Source organism: Musa acuminata, chromosome BXJ2-1, assembly GCF_036884655.1.
Source record: "Musa acuminata AAA Group cultivar baxijiao chromosome BXJ2-1, Cavendish_Baxijiao_AAA, whole genome shotgun sequence".
Classification (NCBI taxonomy): domain Eukaryota; kingdom Viridiplantae; phylum Streptophyta; class Magnoliopsida; order Zingiberales; family Musaceae; genus Musa; species Musa acuminata.
This window is the reverse complement of record NC_088338.1, coordinates 12,674,986-12,695,532: the sequence shown is the minus strand read 5'-3', so window position 1 is coordinate 12,695,532 and position 20,547 is coordinate 12,674,986. Positions and strand designations below refer to the sequence as shown.

Genomic DNA, 20,547 nt, shown 5'->3' with positions numbered 1-20,547 from the left:
GTGTAAATGTTGCACGGAGTCTTCAGTATCATCCGTCAGTTGATCGACTAAGGCCTCAACCTTGTCGATTCGGGATTCAACTTCTTCTTGTGAGCTCTCTACCCTAAGAAGCCTTCGCTGGCCTTGGTAGAGTTCCTCCAAGATCACTTCAAGAACATCCAAGCAGGTTTCCGCCGCTGTGAGTCTCTTCTTATTGCTCTTCTTCCCAGTTGGCGCTCTAGATTGCGCCTCCACTGCTTGCGGAGAGTAGCGTAGCCCACCTACAACTGCTTGGGGCAAAGGTCCGGCTTGCCCCGCCTTGCTTGATTCGCCACGATGCTTTGCCATGGCGGAATTGCGAAGTTCCTTTGCTGTTTGCTCGAATTGCTTGTCCGCTCTGATACCACAATGTCACGGACTTAGCTGGAATTGCCTAAGTCGTGAGGCACCCTTGCGGCTAAGACGCGAACTTAGCTTGAGTTGCCTAAGTCGCGAAGCACCCTTGTGCCAACTTCTCGGACTTAGCTGGGATTGCCTAAGTCTTGACGTGCCTTTGCGATATGCATCAGCAAAGGTCAGCCAGTTTGCAACCTCACTCAGGTCCCGAAGGACCTGTAAAAGAGAAAGTTCATTAGTTCGAAGAACGAGCGACGGACAAGTCCCGATGTCTCACGAAGAGGGAAGCTTTACAAGCAATTCAGTGAGCACCTTGTGTGCATTAGAGAAAAGAGAAAGGAGGAAAACAAGGACTTTAGAAGGTAGAACGAACAGTTGCAAGTCCACAAACAACTATTCATCGGGTGCAGTGCGAAGGCAAGTTCTCGTCAAGTCAACGTGCGAACTCGTGAAGATTTTTCAATGCCCGACAATATACCGAAACCCCATCCAGCCCTGTGCCACCCGAGGGGTTCTAGGGTGCTGAGATGGCTGACATTTCGTGCAGTGTAGCGGGCTGCAGAAAACAACCCGTGGCACGCGAAAACAGAGCCATTTTTGGGTTTTTTTACCCTGCGCGGTGAGCGGTCTCACTGTGCGCTACAACCTGTTCGAACATGTATTTTTACAAGCAAAAACACATAAAACCAAGACAAAACAGGCTGCCATGTCTCTGTTCAAGCATGCAAATGTTAGGAACAGGGGTCAGCCCTAAGAGGTGGGGGTGAATTAGTGCAGCGGTAAAATATGTCGGTTTTGAAAATTCTTTCGTTCGTTGAAAACCGATCTCAGAAAGATAGCTTGAAAGCGTACGGAAAAGCGTAGTGGATGTAAAGCAAATACGGAGGTTTGCAGTTAAAGTAAATTGCACAAATAAAACACAAATCAGATTTTTATAGTGGTTCAGTCGTTGTGACCTACATCCACTCCTCCGATTCCTCTTCCGTCGAGGCCACCGGCATCCGCTATCGATCTTCCTTTAATAGGCAAAGATCAACCTCTTTCTTACATCCCTCTTCTCCTTTTCAAAGGGAAAAGCACTCACTCCTCTCAAACTCTTCTAACACTTAGGCTAGAAGAGGATTCTCACAAGAGATTTCTACAGCGTTTTTCCCTTTTTAAATTCTCCGTGCTTGTGTATTTTAACCAGGGATGAGAGGGGTATTTATAGGCTTCAAGTTGATTCAAACTTGGAGCCTAAAAACATCTCATCTCGGGTTTCCTGGGTCCGGGCGGTACCACCGCCAATGTCAGTCTGACATTGACACTACACTGGGCGGTACCACCGCCCAGTCTAGCGGTACCACCGCCTGACATTGGGCGGTGCCACCGCTTGCAGCCTCTCAGAGGCTGTGTGTGGGCGGTACCACCGCCTAGATCGGCGGGGTACCACCGCTTGACATAGTCTCGGAGATTGTGCCACAACGGTGCCACTTCTTGGGTCACTATTTGGGCCTTTCATTGGGCCCAGCATAGTCCTTACATGGGCCCAACTGGCCCCTAATTGGGTTGGCCCAAATCCAATCCCAATTAAGTGCTAACTACGAAATATAAGGCATACTTAAGCTAAACAAGTCCCTAGGTCTTGGTTTCTTCCGACGATCTCCCGGCAATGTTCCAACGGACTTCCGGCAAGCTTTTGGACTTCACAACGATCTTCTTGGCGAGTTCCAACGAGCTTCTTCTGGCAAGCTCTTGGACTTCTCGGCTGGTTCCTACAGAACTTCCGACGAACTCTCGAACTCCCAACGAAATCGCGTCCTTGACTCCGGGACTTCATTTTGCTTCATGTCTTGCTATCGTAGTCAATCCTGCACATGTAAAACACACTTCGATCTAGATAATTATTACTAAGCTTGAATCATGTTGTCCGACATGTCATTGGTCCATCGACGTTTCGTTCGATTCTTCGTTGCATCGTCCTCTCTTGTGACCTATTGTCCAATCGGCCAGTTTGTTAGGATCGAGAGCACTAAGAGGGGGGGGGGGTGAATTAGTGCAGCGGAAATCTTTCTGCGATTAAAAAACGAAAGCTGCGTTCGTTTGATAAAAACTATTTTGATGCAAAAGCCGATTCTAAGAATGCTTATGATTAAGTGCAGTTTATGTCTAAACACAGTTTGCGTCTAAGCGCAGTTTACGCAGTTTGCGTCTAAATGCAGTTTGCGTCTAAATGCAGATTGCGTCTAAGCGCAGTTTGCGTCTAAGCGCAGTTTGCGTCTAAGATCAGATTGCGTCTAAGCGCAGTGCAGTTTGCGTCTAAACGCAGTTTTACGTCTAAACACAGTTTTACGTCTAAACGTAGTTTTACGTCTAAATGCAGTTTGCGTCTAAACGCAGTTTTACGTCTAAACGTAGTTTTACGTCTAAACGCAGTTTTACGTCTAAACACCGTTTGCGCAGTTTATGTCTAAACGATGTTTTAAAGGGATCTGAACTTAGAAACTTTGTTCGTAAAAGCGCAGAAGACAGTTTTGCAGAATCAAAACGTAAACGTAAACTGTAATGTATGAAAACACCGATTTACGTCTGAATGCAGATTCGAAAAGATCAGCACTTAGAAACTTGTTCGTAAAGGCGTAGAGAGCAGTAGCTATGTAGGAGGTTTGCAGTAATGATAAAGTGCTCAAAATAAACGCAAACCAGAGATTTAGAGTGGTTCGGTCAGTCTTGACCTACTCCACTTTTGGCTTCCTCCACCGACGAGGTCACCGACGTCAACTAGAAGCCTTCCTTCAATAGGCGAAGGCCAACTACCCTCTTACAGATTCACTCCTTTTGACGGGCTTAGGAGACAACCCTTACAGAAGTTTTCTCTCCTCTCTTTACAACTCAAACTTGAAGAATATAAAGAGGAGAACTAGCAGTTTTGAGCTCTAAGAAACACAGAAAGATAGCAAGATTTCGAGTGTGTGTTCTGTTGCTTTCAGTGCTGAATGAGTGGGGTATTTATAGGCCCCAACCCAGTTCAAATTTGGAGCTCAAAACGATCAAATCCCGGAATTCCGGGATCAGGCGGTTGCACCTCCTGACTGGAGAGGTTGCACCGCTTGGCAGAGCTCGAGGACTGAGCCCAGGCGGTTGCACCTCTCTGTCAGGGGTGGTTGCACCTCCTGAGTCTGGCTCGGAGACTGAGCCCCAGGCGGTGCCACCTCTTGACTGAGGCGGTTGCACCTCTCTGCCAAAGCTCGAAGACCGAGCTCAGGCGATGCCACCTCTCTGTCAGGGAGGTTGCACCGCCCAGTCTAGCTCGAAGACTGAGCTCAGGCGGTGCCACCTCCTGGCTGGGGCGGTTGCACCGCCCAGTCTCGCTGGGAGGCTTAGCCCAGGCGGTGCCACCTCCTGGCCTAGGCGGTTGCACCTCCTGGTGCAATCAGGGTCCGAATGGTTAGCTCCATTCGGCCCAATTTCAGTCTTTCAGGGGCCCAATTGCCCCAAGATTAAGCTAATGGGATCACCTCCCATTTTCCAGCTTAATCAACATGCTAACTACGATTAGATCTAAGACAATTTCTGCAGCTTTGCTTCGGTGCGTCAATCGCTTTTTCCGGCGAGTTTCCGGCGAACTTCCGTCGATCATCCGATGAACCCTCGGTGATGCTTCTACGGACTTCCGGCAAACTCCTGGACTTTGCGACGATCCACTTGGCGAGTTCCGACGAGCTTCGCTTGGCAAGCTTCTGGACTTCTCGGATCTGTTCTCGCAGAACCTCCGACGACCGTCCAACCTTCCGTCGAACTCTCGAACTCCCAACGTGATCATGAACTTGACTCCGGCGCAACTCCTGCTGCTTGTCTAACTTTCATCGTAGTAATCCTGCACACTCAAAAACAAAAACTTCGATCGAGACAATTAATCCTAAGCAATTAACCAAGTTGTCCGGCATGTCATTGGTCCCTCGACGCTTCGTCCGATTCTTCGGCGCATCGTCCTTTCCTGCAGCCTATTGCCCAATCGGCCAGTTGACTCCGCAACTCCGATATCCTTGGCACAATACCCGCTCTTCTTGGCCCGATGCCCGAGTCCACGACCCGAAGCCTTTTGTCGATACGTCGACCGATCCACCGGCCCGACGTCCAATCTTCTGACATGTTCCTCCGGCACAACATGATTTTCCTGCTTTAATTGTCTCATCCAGATCGAAGCATCCTGCGTCACTCAAAACGCAGATTAAATCATAAACATATATCAAGTAGTTTCATCATCAAAATACGAGATTCAACAATCTCCCCCTTTTTTATGATGACAACCACTTGATGACGGAGTTAAACTTAACTCTTGGAGTTTAAACAAACTCCCCCTATCAATATGCCATATTGATAGAATCTTGAATTCAAACTGAATTCAAGTCATTGCAATATTCATCATGAATACTTGCAACACATCATTATGAACTTATGCATAAACTTATGCATAACATGTCATGTCATCAACATACTTCTCCCCCTTTGTCATCAACAAAAAGGAGAAGTACCACAATCAAGTGTTTATGATATTGGTTCAACTCATTGCATGAAAAACATAATATCAAGTTTTATCATCATACAGTTTTGAAGCAAATGTTACATCATGCTTAGAACATTCAAGCTATCAAGTTTTAGATATGCAAGTTTTACAGCATACAAGATAGCACTTTTATAACATGCAAGCTAGCAATGTTGCAACATTTTAGAACTTGCAAGCTAGCAATTTAGAGATGTTCAAGAAGGCAACTCTTGCTTCTTGAAATATGCAAGTTGCAAGCTAGCAAATTTTTACGATATGCAAGTTTTGCTTCTTGAGATAGGCAAGATAGCACTTTTGCAATTTTTGTTTGACAAGCTTGTGATGTTCAAGATAACAAGCTCTTTCTTCTCTTTTGAGAAGTGTCATTTTTGCTTTCGTTGCAAAGTGCAAGCTAGCAAAATGCCAAACTAGCAAGAGATAATGTTTTACATGAGGCAAGCAAACAATTTGGCAAGTGTTACATTTGCATCTTCTCTTTAGATGTACAAGAAATTAAACAAGTTTTTGCATTTTCTTGACATTTCAAGCTAGCAATTATCGGTGATGTTCAAGATAGCAATTTCTTCTCTTTTGTAATTTTTGCCTTTTTCTTGAATTGTGCTAGCAATCTATCTCCCCCTTTGTCATTGTCAAAAAGAAGGGAAAAACCCTTTACATCAATTTCTAAATCATGACAAAGGTAAGTAATCATTCTTATTTGTGCATCATTATAGTTTCAATGCACAAATTCATTAACATTACATTTCATTTTTTATGCAAGATACCGAAAAATCAATCATCATCATGAGCATATCAAACATGATATTCAAGCATTCATGATATATCATTTTGGCAACATAATCATAGTTATTCAAACGATGGTATCTAAATGTCAGAATTCATTACATCCTATTATGCATGATCATTGACTCCTCATTTGTATTTCATGCATTATTTCATTTCATCTCATAAGCAATATCAAGAAGAGTTATTGGATAATGAGATAAATATTTTATGAATACACGGAATATCATAAGTGTTTCATGTATTCATATTATCACATGAAGCATATTATCATTTTTAAGATTCATAACATGAATAACGTTATTACTATTTCATCAAAATCAATTTCGAGATTCACACAATATCATGAAATCATTAATCTCGATAAGATGGGAAAAGCATTTTCTTTTTAAGTGATTCTTTTAACACATCATAAAAAACTCATTCATAATTCAAGTGATTTACAAGATATCATAAATGAATTTATCACTTGTATTTCATCAAAATCGAGAACTCTAGAGATAGAAAATGATTGAAGCATTTAACATGATTGATGCATGATTCATATTTAAAGTGTATCTTATGTCGTAAATACGAATCAAGCATTTGTCAAATCTGAAATCATCCTCAAAATTACATTCAATAAATTCATGTATGACAAGCATAGATTTATTGAAAAATCAATAAGATAGAGGATTACATTTCAAGTGTTCATCAATTGTAGTATTTCATCATATGGTAAGATATCAATGCGTAAAACTGTGAAGCAAGATTTTGTTTGATATCTTGATACAGGGCATGATGTACACATTTCGAATATTTTAGCAAGTGTAGCATTGCATCACATGGTAAGATATCAGCTCGTATGATGCAAATTTTTGTTTGATATCTTGATACAGGGCATATAGCAATGATAGCAATCATATATTTCTTGGTGATGCAAGCATGGGATAATCATAGCATAGTGTTTATAGCATCAATTCATATATTTCTCCCCCCCTTTTTTTTTAGTGTTTCATCTTAAGTGATCGATTTCATGTTAGCATGCCTTTTCATTTATGTCAAATGAAAACATGCATCAACATTTAGGATCGTGAAATGAATTTCATCATAAAACCATCAATCACAAAAATCATCATGTATAACTTTAAAATCTCAAATCTTTATTCTTATGTCAAAATCATACATCATATTTAACAAACAAAGACAATGAAAAATATCAAGCCTTCCAAACAAAAGCCATGTATCGTCATTGAAAAGCAATATGAAAATCATCAAAATATACATTCTTGCTTCTCAAGCACATAAATAAGATTTAATCTCACTAGGTGTACAATCATTAGATTTATATCTTGCATTAACATAAGACATGCAATTTTCATTATCATTTTCAAAATTACAAGCATGATCATAGTTTTGTATTTTCATTATTAAATTATTAAAAATGTAATTTTCAAGAAAATTTAAAGAAAAAGAAAAATGCATCATGAAAAACATCATGTAATTTCGAAGTAAATTAAAGGCATTTTGATTACCTCAGCGTCGAAAGGCGTAAAGGCGTAGTTTGCCACCTCGCCTTTGTTGATTTTCTCCTCGTCTTCAGAGGAGCTCGATTCATCCCAATTTTTGTTCTTCTTCTTGCGTTCAAAGCAAGTAGTTTCGTTCTTTTTACTTTTTAATTTTTGTTTCATTTGTAGTTTAAGTTCACCATCACTTGAGCTTATGCTCGAGTGGTCTTCAAATGTTCTATGTCCCAAATCCTTCCGGTTCTTTGGAAGGTGGTTCTCAAGTTCTTCACGTGCATTGCACGTCATTTCATATGTGATCAATGAACCAATTAGTTCTTCAAGTGGAAATTGGTTCAAGTTTTTCGATTCTTGAATAGCAGTTACTTTTGAATCCCAAGTTTTAGAAAGTGAGCGCAAAACTTTGTTAACGAGTTCAAAATCCGAAAAGCTTTTACCAAGTGATTTTAAACCATTGACGACATCCATAAAACGGGAGTACATGTCAACAACGGTTTCGCTTGGTTTCATATGAAAAAGCTCGAAATCATGTAGTAAAATATTAACTTTCGAGTCTTTGACTCTACTAGTTCCCTCATGCGTGATTTCAAGAGTGCGCCAAATATCGAAAGCCGTTTCGCACAAAGAAACCCGATTGAACTCATTTTTGTCCAAAGCGCAAAATAAGACATTCATAGCCTTTGCGTTTAAAGAAAAATACTTCTTCTCTAAATCCGACCATTCGTTCATCGGTTTAGAGGGAAGTTGAAAACCGTTTTCAACGATATTCCATAAATCCAGATTTAGAGAAATAAAGAAAACTCTCATTCGAGTTTTCCAATAAGTATAGTCCAATCCATTAAAGAACGGTGGACGAAAGACCGAAAAGCCCTCTTGAAGAGCCATTTCTCTCGGGTGTAAATCCGAAATGAGAAATACCCCGCTCTGATACCAATTGTTAGGATCGAGAGCACTAAGAGGGGGGGGTGAATTAGTGCAGCGGAAATCTTTTTGCGATTAAAAAACGAAAGCTGCGTTCGTTTGATAAAAACTATTTTGATGCAAAAGCCGATTCTAAGAATGCTTATGATTAAGTGCAGTTTATGTCTAAACACAGTTTGCGTCTAAGCGCAGTTTACGCAGTTTGCGTCTAAATGCAGATTGCGTCTAAGCGCAGTTTGCGTCTAAGCGCAGTTTGCGTCTACGATCAGATTGCGTCTAAGCGCAGTGCAGTTTGCGTCTAAACGCAGTTTTACGTCTAAACACAGTTTTACGTCTAAACGTAGTTTTACGTCTAAACGCAGTTTTACGTCTAAACGTAGTTTTATGTCTAAACGCAGTTTTACGTCTAAACAATGTTTGCGCAGTTTATGTCTAAACGCTGTTTTAAAGGGATCTGAACTTAGAAACTTTGTTCGTAAAAGCACAAAAGACAGTTTTGCAGAATCAAAATGTAAACGTAAACTGTAATGTATGAAAATACCGATTTATGTCTGAATGCAGATTCGGAAAGATCAGCACTTAGAAACTTGTTCGTAAAGGCGCAGAGAGCAGTAGCTATGTAGGAGGTTTGCAGTAATGATAAAGTGCTCAAAATAAACGCAAACCAGAGATTTAGAGTGGTTCGGTCAGTCTTGACCTACTCCACTTTTGGCTTCCTCCACCGACGAGGTCACCGACGTCAACTAGAAGCCTTCCTTCAATAGTTGACTCCACAACTCCGATATCCTTGGCACAATATCCGCTCTTCTTGGCCCGATGCCCGAATCCATGACCCGAAGCCTTTTGTCGATACGTCGATCGATCCTCCGACCCGTCGTCCAATCTTCTGGCATGTTTTCCTTCGGTCCAACATGATTCTTCCTGCTTTAATTGTCTCATCCTAATCGAAGCATCCTGCGTCACTCAAAATGCAGATCAAATCATAAATATTATCAATTAGTTTCATCATCAAAATACGAGATTCAACAATCTCCCCATTTTTTATGATGACAACCAATTGATGACGTAGTTAACCTTAACTCCCCCTATCAATATGTTATATTGATATAACCTTGAATTCAAGCTGAATTCAAGTTATTGCAAATTTCATCATGAATATTTGTATCACGTCATCATGCATAACATGATCATACTTCTCCTCCTTTGTCATCAATAAAAAGGAGAAGTTCCAACTATCAAGTGTTTGGACATAGAAGTTCAAATTATTGCATAATTAATATAATCTCTAGTTTTATCATCATGCAATTTTACTATCATCATAGATATGCAAGGTGGTAAGATAGCAAGTTTTACATCATGCAAGCTAGCAAATTTTTATATCATTTTAAAAAATGTAAGCTAACAATATTTCAAAAGCAAATGCAAGATAGCTTTCTTATTGAAGTGTGCAAGCTAGCGATTCTTGCTTCCTTTAGCAATGTGCAAGTTGCAAGTTTTTGCATTTTCTTGACTTGTGCAAGCTAGCTATCTCCCCCTTTGTCATTATAAAAAAGAAGGAAAGAATACAATTTTGTATCTCTTTTTCCCTTTACAATAATTTTCAAAGCATGACAATGGTAAAGTATCAATCTTATTTCAATATGTTTATGCATCATAATAGTTTCAAATTAAAACATACACAATTTTAAAACTTTACATTTCATTTTTCATGTTACCCAAAAAAAATAAATCAATCATCATTATGACCATATTATACATGATACTAAGACATTAAAATTTTTAAGCATTTATCAACATTTTGATCATGATACCAAAAATTCATCATTTAAAGTATCCATGATACCAAACATTAAATCAACATTTATAATACATTATTTTAGCAATAAATTATAGCATTTTAAATCATGATTGTATCTAAATGTCAAATTACATTGCATCTCATATTTCATGCATATTTTTATTTCATCGCATTCAGAAAAATTAATTGGGTGATAAATACAAGGAGTTATACAAAAATAAATCATATCATGAGAGATAAGATCATGTAAATATCAAAAGACATGATTCATATATTAAATCTCCTCTTAAATAAAATACCAAAAAAAATTATAGGAGTATAAAGAAGAGATCTTGATTAAAAAAAATCTCAAGTTATTCTAAGAGATCAAGATCATGATTTAAGTAAAACTTATTTAAATTCAAATCGTCAAATCAAAATCATTTTTTAAGGAGAAAGATTTCATCTTTTTAGTTGTTTGTTACATACAAGCATGCCTTTGTCCCTTTTTTTAATGCCAAATCAAAATATATATCATCGTTTAAAACAAAAGTACAAGATTTATTATAAAATTGTATCTCTTTTTACAGAAATCATCAAGATCAATAAATCACAAAAATCATCATGTATAACTTTAAAGTCTCATACATAAACTCGTCAATCATGGTATCAAAATATTTAATATTTTCATTAAATCATTATGTATCATTAAGTATACAATCGTTAAGTATGACAGTTACACTATTTCATATGAGCATGCCTTTTTCATTTATCCAAATTAAAACATACATCATTTTTAAAACCGAAAAAACAACTTTCATTACGGTAAAAATCGTAAAGATCATCATGCATCATTCCTAAATATAAACTCATTAAGCATGATATCAAATCATCATTATATTATTTCATCAAGCATGATTCATAAGGCATTTTTAATCAAAATTATTTTGTTTGTTTATCATAAAACATGTAATTTTTATAATTATTTTTAAAATTACTAGCATGATCCCAATTTTTTAGCATTTTCATTACATAATTAAACATGTACTTTTCAAGAAAAATAATTAAACTAAATTAAAAATAACTCATAAAAAATATCATGTAATTTTGAAATAAATTAAAGGCATTTTGATTATCTCGTCGTCGAAAGCCGTTAAGGCGTAGCTTGTCACATCGTCTTTGTTGATTTTCTCTTCGTCTTCGGAGGAGCCCAATTCATCTCAAATAGCTTCCTTTTTCTTGCGTTCATAGTAAGTAGTTGCATTCTTTTTAAGTTTATTTTTGTTCTTTAACTCTTGTTTCATGAACCTTTTAAATTTCATAGTGAGAAGTTCATGTTCACCATCACTTGAGCTTATGCTCGAGTGGTCTTTGATTGTTCTTAGTCCGAAATCCTTCTTGTTCTTTGGAAGGTTGTTCTTGAGTTCTTCACGTGCATTGCACGTCATTTCATAGGTCATTAAAGACCATATTAGTTCTTCAATCGAAAAGGTATTTAAATTTTTTGATTCTTGAATTGTCGTTACTTTTGAATCCCAATTCTTATTAAGAGAACGTAAAATTTTGTTTACAAGTTCAAAATAAAAAAAACTTCTACCAAGTGCTTTTAAACCATTGACGACATCCGTAAAACGGGTGTACATGTCTCCAATGGTTTCACTTGGTTTCATATGAAACAGTTCAAAATCGTGCATCAAAAAATTAACTTTAGAATCCTTAACACTACTTGTGCCTTCGTGTATGGTTTCAAGAATGTGCCAAATATCGAAAGCCGTTTCGCACAAAGAAACTCGATTAAATTCAGTTTTATCTAAGACGCAAAATAGAGCATTCATAGCTCTAACATTTAAAGAAAAAGTCTTCTTCTCCAAATCATTCCAATCTTTCATTGGAAGAGAAGACCTTTTAAAACCGGATTCGATAATGTTCCATAAGTTTAAATCAATCGAAAGCAAGAAAATTCTCATTCGAGTTTTCCAATATGTGTAGTCCGTCCCATTGAAAAACAGAGGACGAATGAGAGAGTGACCGTCTTGAAAGCCGAAAAGAGCCATTTCTCTTTGGGTGTTAAACCAAATGAGAAAACGAGGCTCTGATACCAATTTTTAGGAATAGGGGTCGGCACTAAGAGGGGGGGTGAATTAGTACAACGGTAAAATACGTCGGTTCTGAAAATTCTTTCGTTCGTTGAAAACCGATCTTGGAAAGATAGCTTGAAAGCGTACGGAAAAGCATAGTGGATGTAAAGCAAGTAAGGAGGTTTGCAGTTAAAGTAAATTGCACAAATAAAACGCAAACCAGATTTTTATAGTGGTTCGATCGTTGTGACCTACATCCACTCCTCCGATTCCTCTTCCGTCGAGGCTATCGGCATCCACTATCGATCTTCCTTTAATAGGCGAAGATTAACCTCCTTTTTACACCCCTCTTTTCCTTTTCACAGGTTTAGGAGTCAACCTTTACAAGCACTCACTCCTCTCAAACTATTCTAACATTTGGGCTAAAGGAGGATTCTCACAAGAGATTTCTATAGCGTTTTTCCCTTTTTAAATTCTCTGTGCTTGTGTATTTTAACCAGAGATGAGAGGGGTATTTATAGGCTTCAAATTGATTCAAACTTAGAGCCTAAAAACATTTCATCCCGGGTTTCCTGGGTCCGGGCGGTACCACCGCCTGTGTCAGTCTGACACTGACACTGCACTGGGCGGTACCACTGCCCAGTCTGGTGGTACCACCGCTCGACACTGGGCGGTACCACCGCCTGCAGCCTCTCGGAGGCTGTGTCTGGGCGGTATCGACGGTACCATCGCTTGACACAGTCTCGGAGACTGTGCCACGACGGTGCCACTTCTTGGGTCACTGTTTGGGCCTTTCATTGAGCCCAACACAGTCCTTACATGGGCCCAACTGGCCCCTAATTGGGTTGGCCGAAATCCAATCCCACTTACGTGATAACTATGAAATCTATAGCATACTTAAGCTAAACAAGTCCCTAGGTCTTGGTTTCTTCCGGCGAGCTTCCGGCGATCTTCTAGCGAACTTCTGACGATCTCTCGGCAATGTTCCAACGGACTTCCGGCAAGCTCCTGGACTTCACGACGATCTTATTGGCGAGTTTCGACGAGCTTCTTCCGGCAAGCTCCTGGACTTATCGGCTAGTTCCTACAGAACTTCCGACGAACGTCTGGACTTCCGACGAACTCTCGAACTCCCAACAAAATCGCGTCTTGGACTCCGGGACTTCATTTTGCTTCATGCCTCGCTATCGTAGTTAATCCTGCATATGTAAAACACACTTCGATCTAGACAATTATTACTAAGCTTGAATCATGTTGTCTGGCATGTCATTGGTCCATCGATGCTTCGTCCGATTCTTCGGCGCATCGTCCTCTCTTGCGGCCTATTTCCCAATCGGCCAGTTGACTCCACAACTCCGATAGTGCAATATATGCTCTTCTTAGCCCGATGCTCGAATCCATGGCCCGAAGCCTTCTGTCAATACGTCGACCGATCCTCCGGCCCGACGTCCAATCTTCTGACATGTTTTTCTCCGACCTAACATGATTCTTCCTGCTTTAATTATCTCATCCTGATCAAAGCATCCTGCGTCACTCAAAATGCAGATCAAATAAGAAATACTATCAATTGGTTTCATCATCAAAATACGAGATTCAACAGCAAAAGCGACGAACGGTTCGTTGAACGAAGTTGTTGTGAGTGCGCGACGACCGTTTGTGACATCGTGGTGCCTCTTACGCGAAGGGTTGGCCATTCCTTTGAATACCAATATCAAATGCCCACTCCTTTGAACGACTCCTTTTCCCTACATCTCCATGCCTGTTTTCCCCTAAACGATCGCACGTGCTGGCTACCCTCAATGCAGCCCCGCTAGGTCCCCCACGTTTGCATGCCAAGTGTTTCTATGAGTGCTTGTCTCGCTTTGATACCATCTGTCACGGACTTGCTGGTTTTGCCTAAGTCGTGTGGCACCCTTGCGTGTTCGTCCGCAAAGATCAGCTTCTCCGAAACCTTCTATGGTCCCTTAGGACCTACAAAAGAGAAAACGGGTTAGAGAAAACGTCTTACTCGAGATCCACAAGTAATCATTTCAGTAAGCACTTCATAGTCAATGCAAATTACAAACATACTTTACAAGAACTGAACGGTCGTACAACAAATGGTCCAAAATGGTCCACCACATACTGAAATCCCCACAAGTGCCCACATGACACAACCTTTATTTGCAAGCCTAGGACGACCACCAAAACCAAAGAAAATGGGGCTGCTAGGCCTATTGCCAGCCCTTTATATGCTGTGCAAAGCATAAACAAAACCGAAAGACACGGACATACATAAGCATTACATCGAACACCCCAGTTACCATTTTATCCGTGATAGTGTGGACAACAAGAAGGGGCAGCTCCTTCTTGATTGCATGGTGTGCGCGAGGAAGAGATTTGGGCAACGATTTGAGGAGCATCTTCGTAGGCCCTGTCGTGTGGATCACCACTAAAGAGGAGGACAGTTGACCTCCATCATCCTCTCCCATAGATCCATAGGTTTTCAGGGATATACGATCTCCCTAGGTATCACATCTTTCTTATGCACGTAGTTTTTCGGTTTTGCGGGTTTTTACGCATCAATCTTTACATGACGATGAAACCTTATTTTTCTATGGGAATTCTAGGATTTTGTTTTCTGTTCTTTCGCTGCGCATGTGATGTCGGCCCAGATTCTCCAACGTGTAACTCATATACCAAAAGGTTGAGGATTCATAATCCATCCAATAAATTTATATACTAAAATATTGGTATGGTCGTAGTGTACAAAGCTAACTTAAAAGTTTTTTAAGATGACAACTAGCATTTCTGATAAAAATTTTGGCTGTTGATAATGTTATCTTAAGATCAACTATTGCCTTTTTATTTTGCCTTTGCACAAAAAGGAAAAAGAAAGATGGTATTGATGCACTTGGCCACAATGTTGGTCATAAGTTTTCAGTAGTTTCCTATTTTTGTGGTGAACAATATGATTTGATGTTCTGTTTTAAGTAACAACTATACTTATTTGGTATGTTCTTTGCGAGTATTATATTCTCTACATTTTCTGCAGTTATAAAGGCACCTCAGATGGAGCCACTGAAGATTCCTTTGAATAGAGAACATGCTGCCATTGATGACATATCTGTATGGGAGTGGTCTGGCTCTGCACTTGATGAAGGCAATGAAGCATTTGAGTGGTTTACCAAGTATCTTGGAAAACCAAGCCGTCTAGTCCGTTTTAATACTGGTATTTATTTTCTAATGCTCTTTTATTTCTTTCAATGCTACAAGTTCTTCAGTCCCATAATATTTGATGCTAGGAAGGGTTTTTAATTGGAAAAATTATCAAGGTTCTGAATGGGAACGTAATATGGCTGGCATCTATGTAGTTGATGTTCATTTCTAATCCACTTGGCTAATATTGCCATTCTTGTTCTCCCCTCAGCAATACTGATTTTACTTGGCATGTTTTTACCTGTATTGTTTAGTTGTGTGGAAAATATTCTGTTTCTAGTTCAGTGCTATGATTACATTTCACCTGATGAGCACTTGTCATCCATGCATAATAATGGTAGTTTGTCAGTTTACATATGATTCAATAGTAGTTAAAATTTCACTCTTTTATTATGTGAAGCTTAGTGCAGTTTTTGAACTTGTAGATCGGAGTCATAAAACTAAATAAGGTGGAGATCCTTATAAGCACTTGTAGGCTTTGACTGGCAGGATTTCCTAGATATTTAGGCAAATATCAAATTATCAAAATTATAAAGCAACAAAATCAGTGGACTAGAAATAGGACGAAGTCACTGACAACATATAATGCTATGGTCTCTATAGAGTTTATAGGCCTTGAGTAATTCATTCAAAGTTCAAAAGAATTAATTGAATCCATATATTTATGATATTACTAAAAATATTCAAACACTTTTAACTGGTGAAGTATGCATGTTTTAGTAACCACATGCTCATCTCGAGGTGGAATTACATAAAGAGAATGTTGTTTAAATCTTCTTTATGAAAATTAGTCTGCTTTTGAATATTACTTGTATATTTCTGTTCAGCGATATTTTTAAATTGTGCCTCTTGTTACAAATCATGGTATGTAATTTCGAATGATATCGTCCGGTATGGGCGGTACGTACTGGTCCGACGATATATCGGTACGCGGACCGCCCACTATCGGACGGAACGTGCTACAATGCTATAGTATAACAGTGCTATAGGGCTACAGTAAGAGAAGAGAAATATATAAAACCGCTTGGTATGTCTTGGTGTACCGCTCGGTACATGGTACCGTACCGTACCGAGCCAACCTCGAAATACCGGTATGGTACGGTGTGTTATCTTAAATTGTAAGGTTTTTCTTGTTAGCTTAATTCTTTTTTTACCTTATTTTTTGCAAAAATGTTATTATCATGTCTATTCAATCAACATATTGAAGGAGCTGATTAAAAATTTTCCTTGTGATGTTAATTTTTCAGTATCAGAAATTAGAGCTGTGGACCCCGATTACGCTCAGGGATACAAAACTGCATTTTCTGATGAGTTTCCTTTCTTATTGGCATCCCAGGTTAGATTTCTTTAAAGTGAAACTGCAAGATTTCAAATGTTAATATTATACTAAAGTAAAACTCAGCTTTCTGTTTTAATATATCATATGCAGGGATCATTTAATTCTGTAAATGAGCTTCTGGAAGAACCATTATCAGTAAATCGCTTCAGAGCAAAGTAAGAAAGTAATATATAAATAACATCCTATTTTAAATCAAAAAAACACTTGGCAGTCATATCATTTTAGTAATTGATAATTTTGGATTGTTGCACTTAACCATATCCATCACCAGTATTCTTCAGGGACTTATGAGTTTCAAATTTTAATTTGTCAGTATCATTGTTGATGGGTGTGATCCATTTTCAGAGGACCTGTGGAAAGAAATAAAAATAAACAAGTTAACATTCTGTGGTGTTAAGTTATGTGCACGCTGTAAGGTAACATGCCTTCTGTTCCTTCCACTTTTTTATATTATTACTGTAAGATATTATTGGTGTTTGCTTTTGGATTTAAATTATCAGAGTGTGGATAAGTATGTTTCATCTGTGAGCTTTCAGTCTGTCGATACAAGTATATAATTGCAATTTTTTTACCTCAAATAGAAAGGGTAATACTTCTCATTTTAGAGCCATATGAAATCTCTTGGATGGTTAGTGGCTCCTGATAAATGTGATAAATGCAGTTGTTCTTGCTGGTGACCTCCATAAAGTAAATTATATAGTGTCATTTTCACATTTCTTATTAACTAGGGAACCCTATCTTGAGAAAAAGAGAATTGGAACTTCTTCAAAAGAAAATATGTCGATCACTTACGGTAATATGCAGGAGCTCAAAATAATTAGGTTGGATGTATACTGTGAGCCAAAGACCAATTATGGGAATATGTCTATTTTCAGGCTTTATTGATATAACCCAATACCATCTCTCAACAAATGAGTAATGTGGAAGTTAAAAAGGAAAAAAAATATAGTTTTCAATAATATAATTGTATTTATGGGATTTTTAGTTGTTGAAGAATATGAAGCAGAGTGCTTTAATCCATCTTCATTTAAACACTTCTGGAAGATACACTTAATGTGACCTATGGCCAACTTAGGCTAGATTAGCCTGACAGTCTACTGGAACTTGTTCCTACTACCATAAACCACCTTGGCCAGGTGATTTTGGAGGCTCAAGTTGGGTCCTTAGTCCCCAAGTTGTTTGGAAAATTGAAGTTTAGTTGCTCACACTGTCATCTTTGTCTGGTGTCACCATGGTAGATGCATTTGTATGATGATACAAATCTAATTCTATATTTTGTTTGAAATTTTGAATATCCAATTCTGAATCAAAATATAACTTTTCTCTAAATATAAATCCAGACCGAGAGTGAATATTTTCTAATCCACTTTCTGCCCTATCTCAGGTGCATTGTGATTGCAGAATAATGATTTTGGAGGATAATCTCCTCATTAGAATTTGAACAAATCAGCAAAAAATTGACCTCTTTAATGTCTGAATTCAAAACCTCTTCAAATGGAATGAGATATTAACCACCAGGACAATGTCCATCTCACTCTTGGTAATGATTGGCTAAACCATCAACATTTAAGTTACTGATTAGAGGCTTTTCAATCTAAGCTGAATTCATAGAGTTCGTCTATGAATTATATGTATGCCTGAGTGTGTGATTACACCGAGGTTAGAAAACCTTTTTAGAAGAAAATGCTCCACTAGGGCGATGCCATAGTATTCTTGGTAATGATCAATCAAACTATCATCCTTTAAGTTGATGATCAGAGCTTTTCAATTTATGCTGGATTTAGAATGTTTGTCCTTGAATACATATATGTATGTCCACTTGTGTGATTCAGTGTTCCACTGAAGTTAGAAAACCTTTCTAGGAGAAAATATCTCTGTTGGCTAATATCATTAAAAACATTGACTTTGTCCTGAAATGTTTTAGATATGTAGTTTTTTTAACATCTTGAAAACAGTGAACATAGATAAGATTATCTCTAAGATTCAATATAAATTTCTTGTCATTTTCATCAGGTACCAACTATCAACCAAGAGAATGGAAGTGTCGGGAATGAGCCAACGCAAACTCTAATGAAGTTTCGGTCAGACCATGCTTTGCATTTAAAGGAGAAGAAGGGGAAGGTAAAATCTTCTTTACTTTGTATGCGTACCAAGTCATCGTTCCACATAGATATGTGATCCTCGGTACACATGACGATATTTGCAGTAAACAGGAACCAGTTTTTCTTTTGGATAATCTGAAGCCAATATGCCATAATGTTAACCTAAAGTCAAATTTCATGGTGGTTAAATTTATTATATTTGAAAAAAAATGTAGGTCTTCTTTGGACAGAATTTGATCTGCAAAGATTCACTCTCACCAACTGGCAGAGGGAAATCTATTGCTGTCGGGGATATAGTTTGTGTTCTTCAGAAGTACCCATCTTATGCTGATGCACCTGTCTGACCATCCAAGAACCTTTACTCAAGGTAACTAAGATGGTAATGATGATGGATGTAGTGCCTGGAAAAGAAGGTGAATTGATAACTATATCAAAATGTTTATCCAGGATGCAGGTCTCAGTATGGCAGTGTGTGAAGCAAGTTGGCTTTTGGCCTTCCATCAATTTTCTTCTGTCTTTCAATAAATAACTGTATATTATAAATATGAAATCAGGTCAATGTGTTGTCAAAACAATAAGTTTATATGCAATACCTGCCTGGATTTTGGTTTAGGAAAGTAAATGACATATTTCCTTGCTTTTTTCTAGAAAATACCATTCTTGCTAAGCTTTTTAGGTTCTTGGTTCTGTAAATAAACTTTTAGTTTCTGCATTCTTAGACTTGTCTGATTGAACTTTTTTAATCTCTATCTTCTGCATAAAAAAACTTCTTCAACAAAGATGTGGTTTGATTTGATAGATTTGTAATATTGTCTTGTCATTAGTGTCAAGCAACAATTCTGTGTCAGGAATGGGATTAAAGCCATCCATTCCTGATAGTGCAGTGCTTCCTCTGAGGGGAGGATAAAAATGGTGGTACTGCAGATGGAACTTTGCTTAGATATGATAACTGGTTAGCAATGCATTTTAGCTTTATCTTCCCATGTAAATTGTGATTGATGAACTATATAAACTCAAAAAGATGGTCATAGGTAAGAACACTGAACCCAGAAATTACTTGTCTCAGCAGGTAGTCTTGACCAACCCAACAGCTGATACTCCACTGGACTTACATAGATAACAAAGCTATGGTGGCCTATTTTAGGAAAGGATCCAATATGGCTTTAAGATCCTCCCTCTTGAACACATGAAGATGAATGATAGTGGACCATTTATCCCTTATGAATCAATTCAATTTTCCTTTTTATTTTCAGTGTAAACTGAGTTATGAGCAAACGTATTGTTGCATAATGTGGCTGCATCAATGTCACAAGGACAGCAAATTCAGCATAGTAGGACACAAAATAATTGTGTTCTCATTTTTTATTCTCATAATGGTTTCATCCTTTCCAAAAGCAATGTATTCTCATAATGGCTTAGGGAGACCTCAGGTATCTTATTAGATCTATGCAGCAAAACCCTACTCAAAGAAATAGTAAGTTGTTTTTCGAGTTCACATAGAAATCTGATTTTTAATATCAAAATATATAGAGTAATTGTCACTATCACTATCTCTAACTAAAGAAAGTGTCATCAGAGATCGAACTCTAAATATACATGATTTCAAATAAATAATCAACATTAGTGAAACTATAATTATCACTATGATTCTAAACAGCAATCTTTTTCTTCGTATCGAATTGAACCATCATTTTCCCATAGTCTTTCCTACCCCTATTTGATGAAAATATAGTATATATGATGAATAATTATTTTAATTTTGCTATTTGATTTCTACTCAGAATTAAACATACAAATCTAATCCTAATTGTTAGGATTGTTAATTAGTATTCCTAAAGCTCTCATCTTTTAGTCCCAGTAACCATTGCAAATTGAGAGAATCAAATTGAGGTCATTTAGGATGAAGGCGACAGTGGTCAGCAA

General features: G+C 38.1%; 1 protein-coding gene across 2 annotated transcripts in view; it reads left to right on the top strand.

Annotated features, from left to right (window-relative positions):
- Positions 1-19,284, top strand: part of LOC135580815 (uncharacterized) — a 46,934-nt gene extending 27,650 nt beyond the window's left edge. Inside the window, exons 3-9 of one of the 2 annotated variants that reach the window (XM_065091646.1) lie at positions 15,020-15,196; positions 16,431-16,519; positions 16,613-16,677; positions 16,836-16,938; positions 18,536-18,643; positions 18,840-18,991; positions 19,072-19,283. In XM_065091646.1, coding sequence (XP_064947718.1) covers positions 15,020-15,196; positions 16,431-16,519; positions 16,613-16,677; positions 16,836-16,938; positions 18,536-18,643; positions 18,840-18,968 — 671 coding nt within the window. In that variant the 3' untranslated portion in view covers positions 18,969-18,991; positions 19,072-19,283. Of the gene's footprint in view, positions 1-15,019; positions 15,197-16,430; positions 16,520-16,612; positions 16,678-16,835; positions 16,939-18,535; positions 18,644-18,839 lie in introns of both variants that reach the window. The other variant, XM_065091645.1, reaches the window with a different exon arrangement.
- The last annotated feature ends 1,263 nt before the right edge of the window (positions 19,285-20,547 follow it).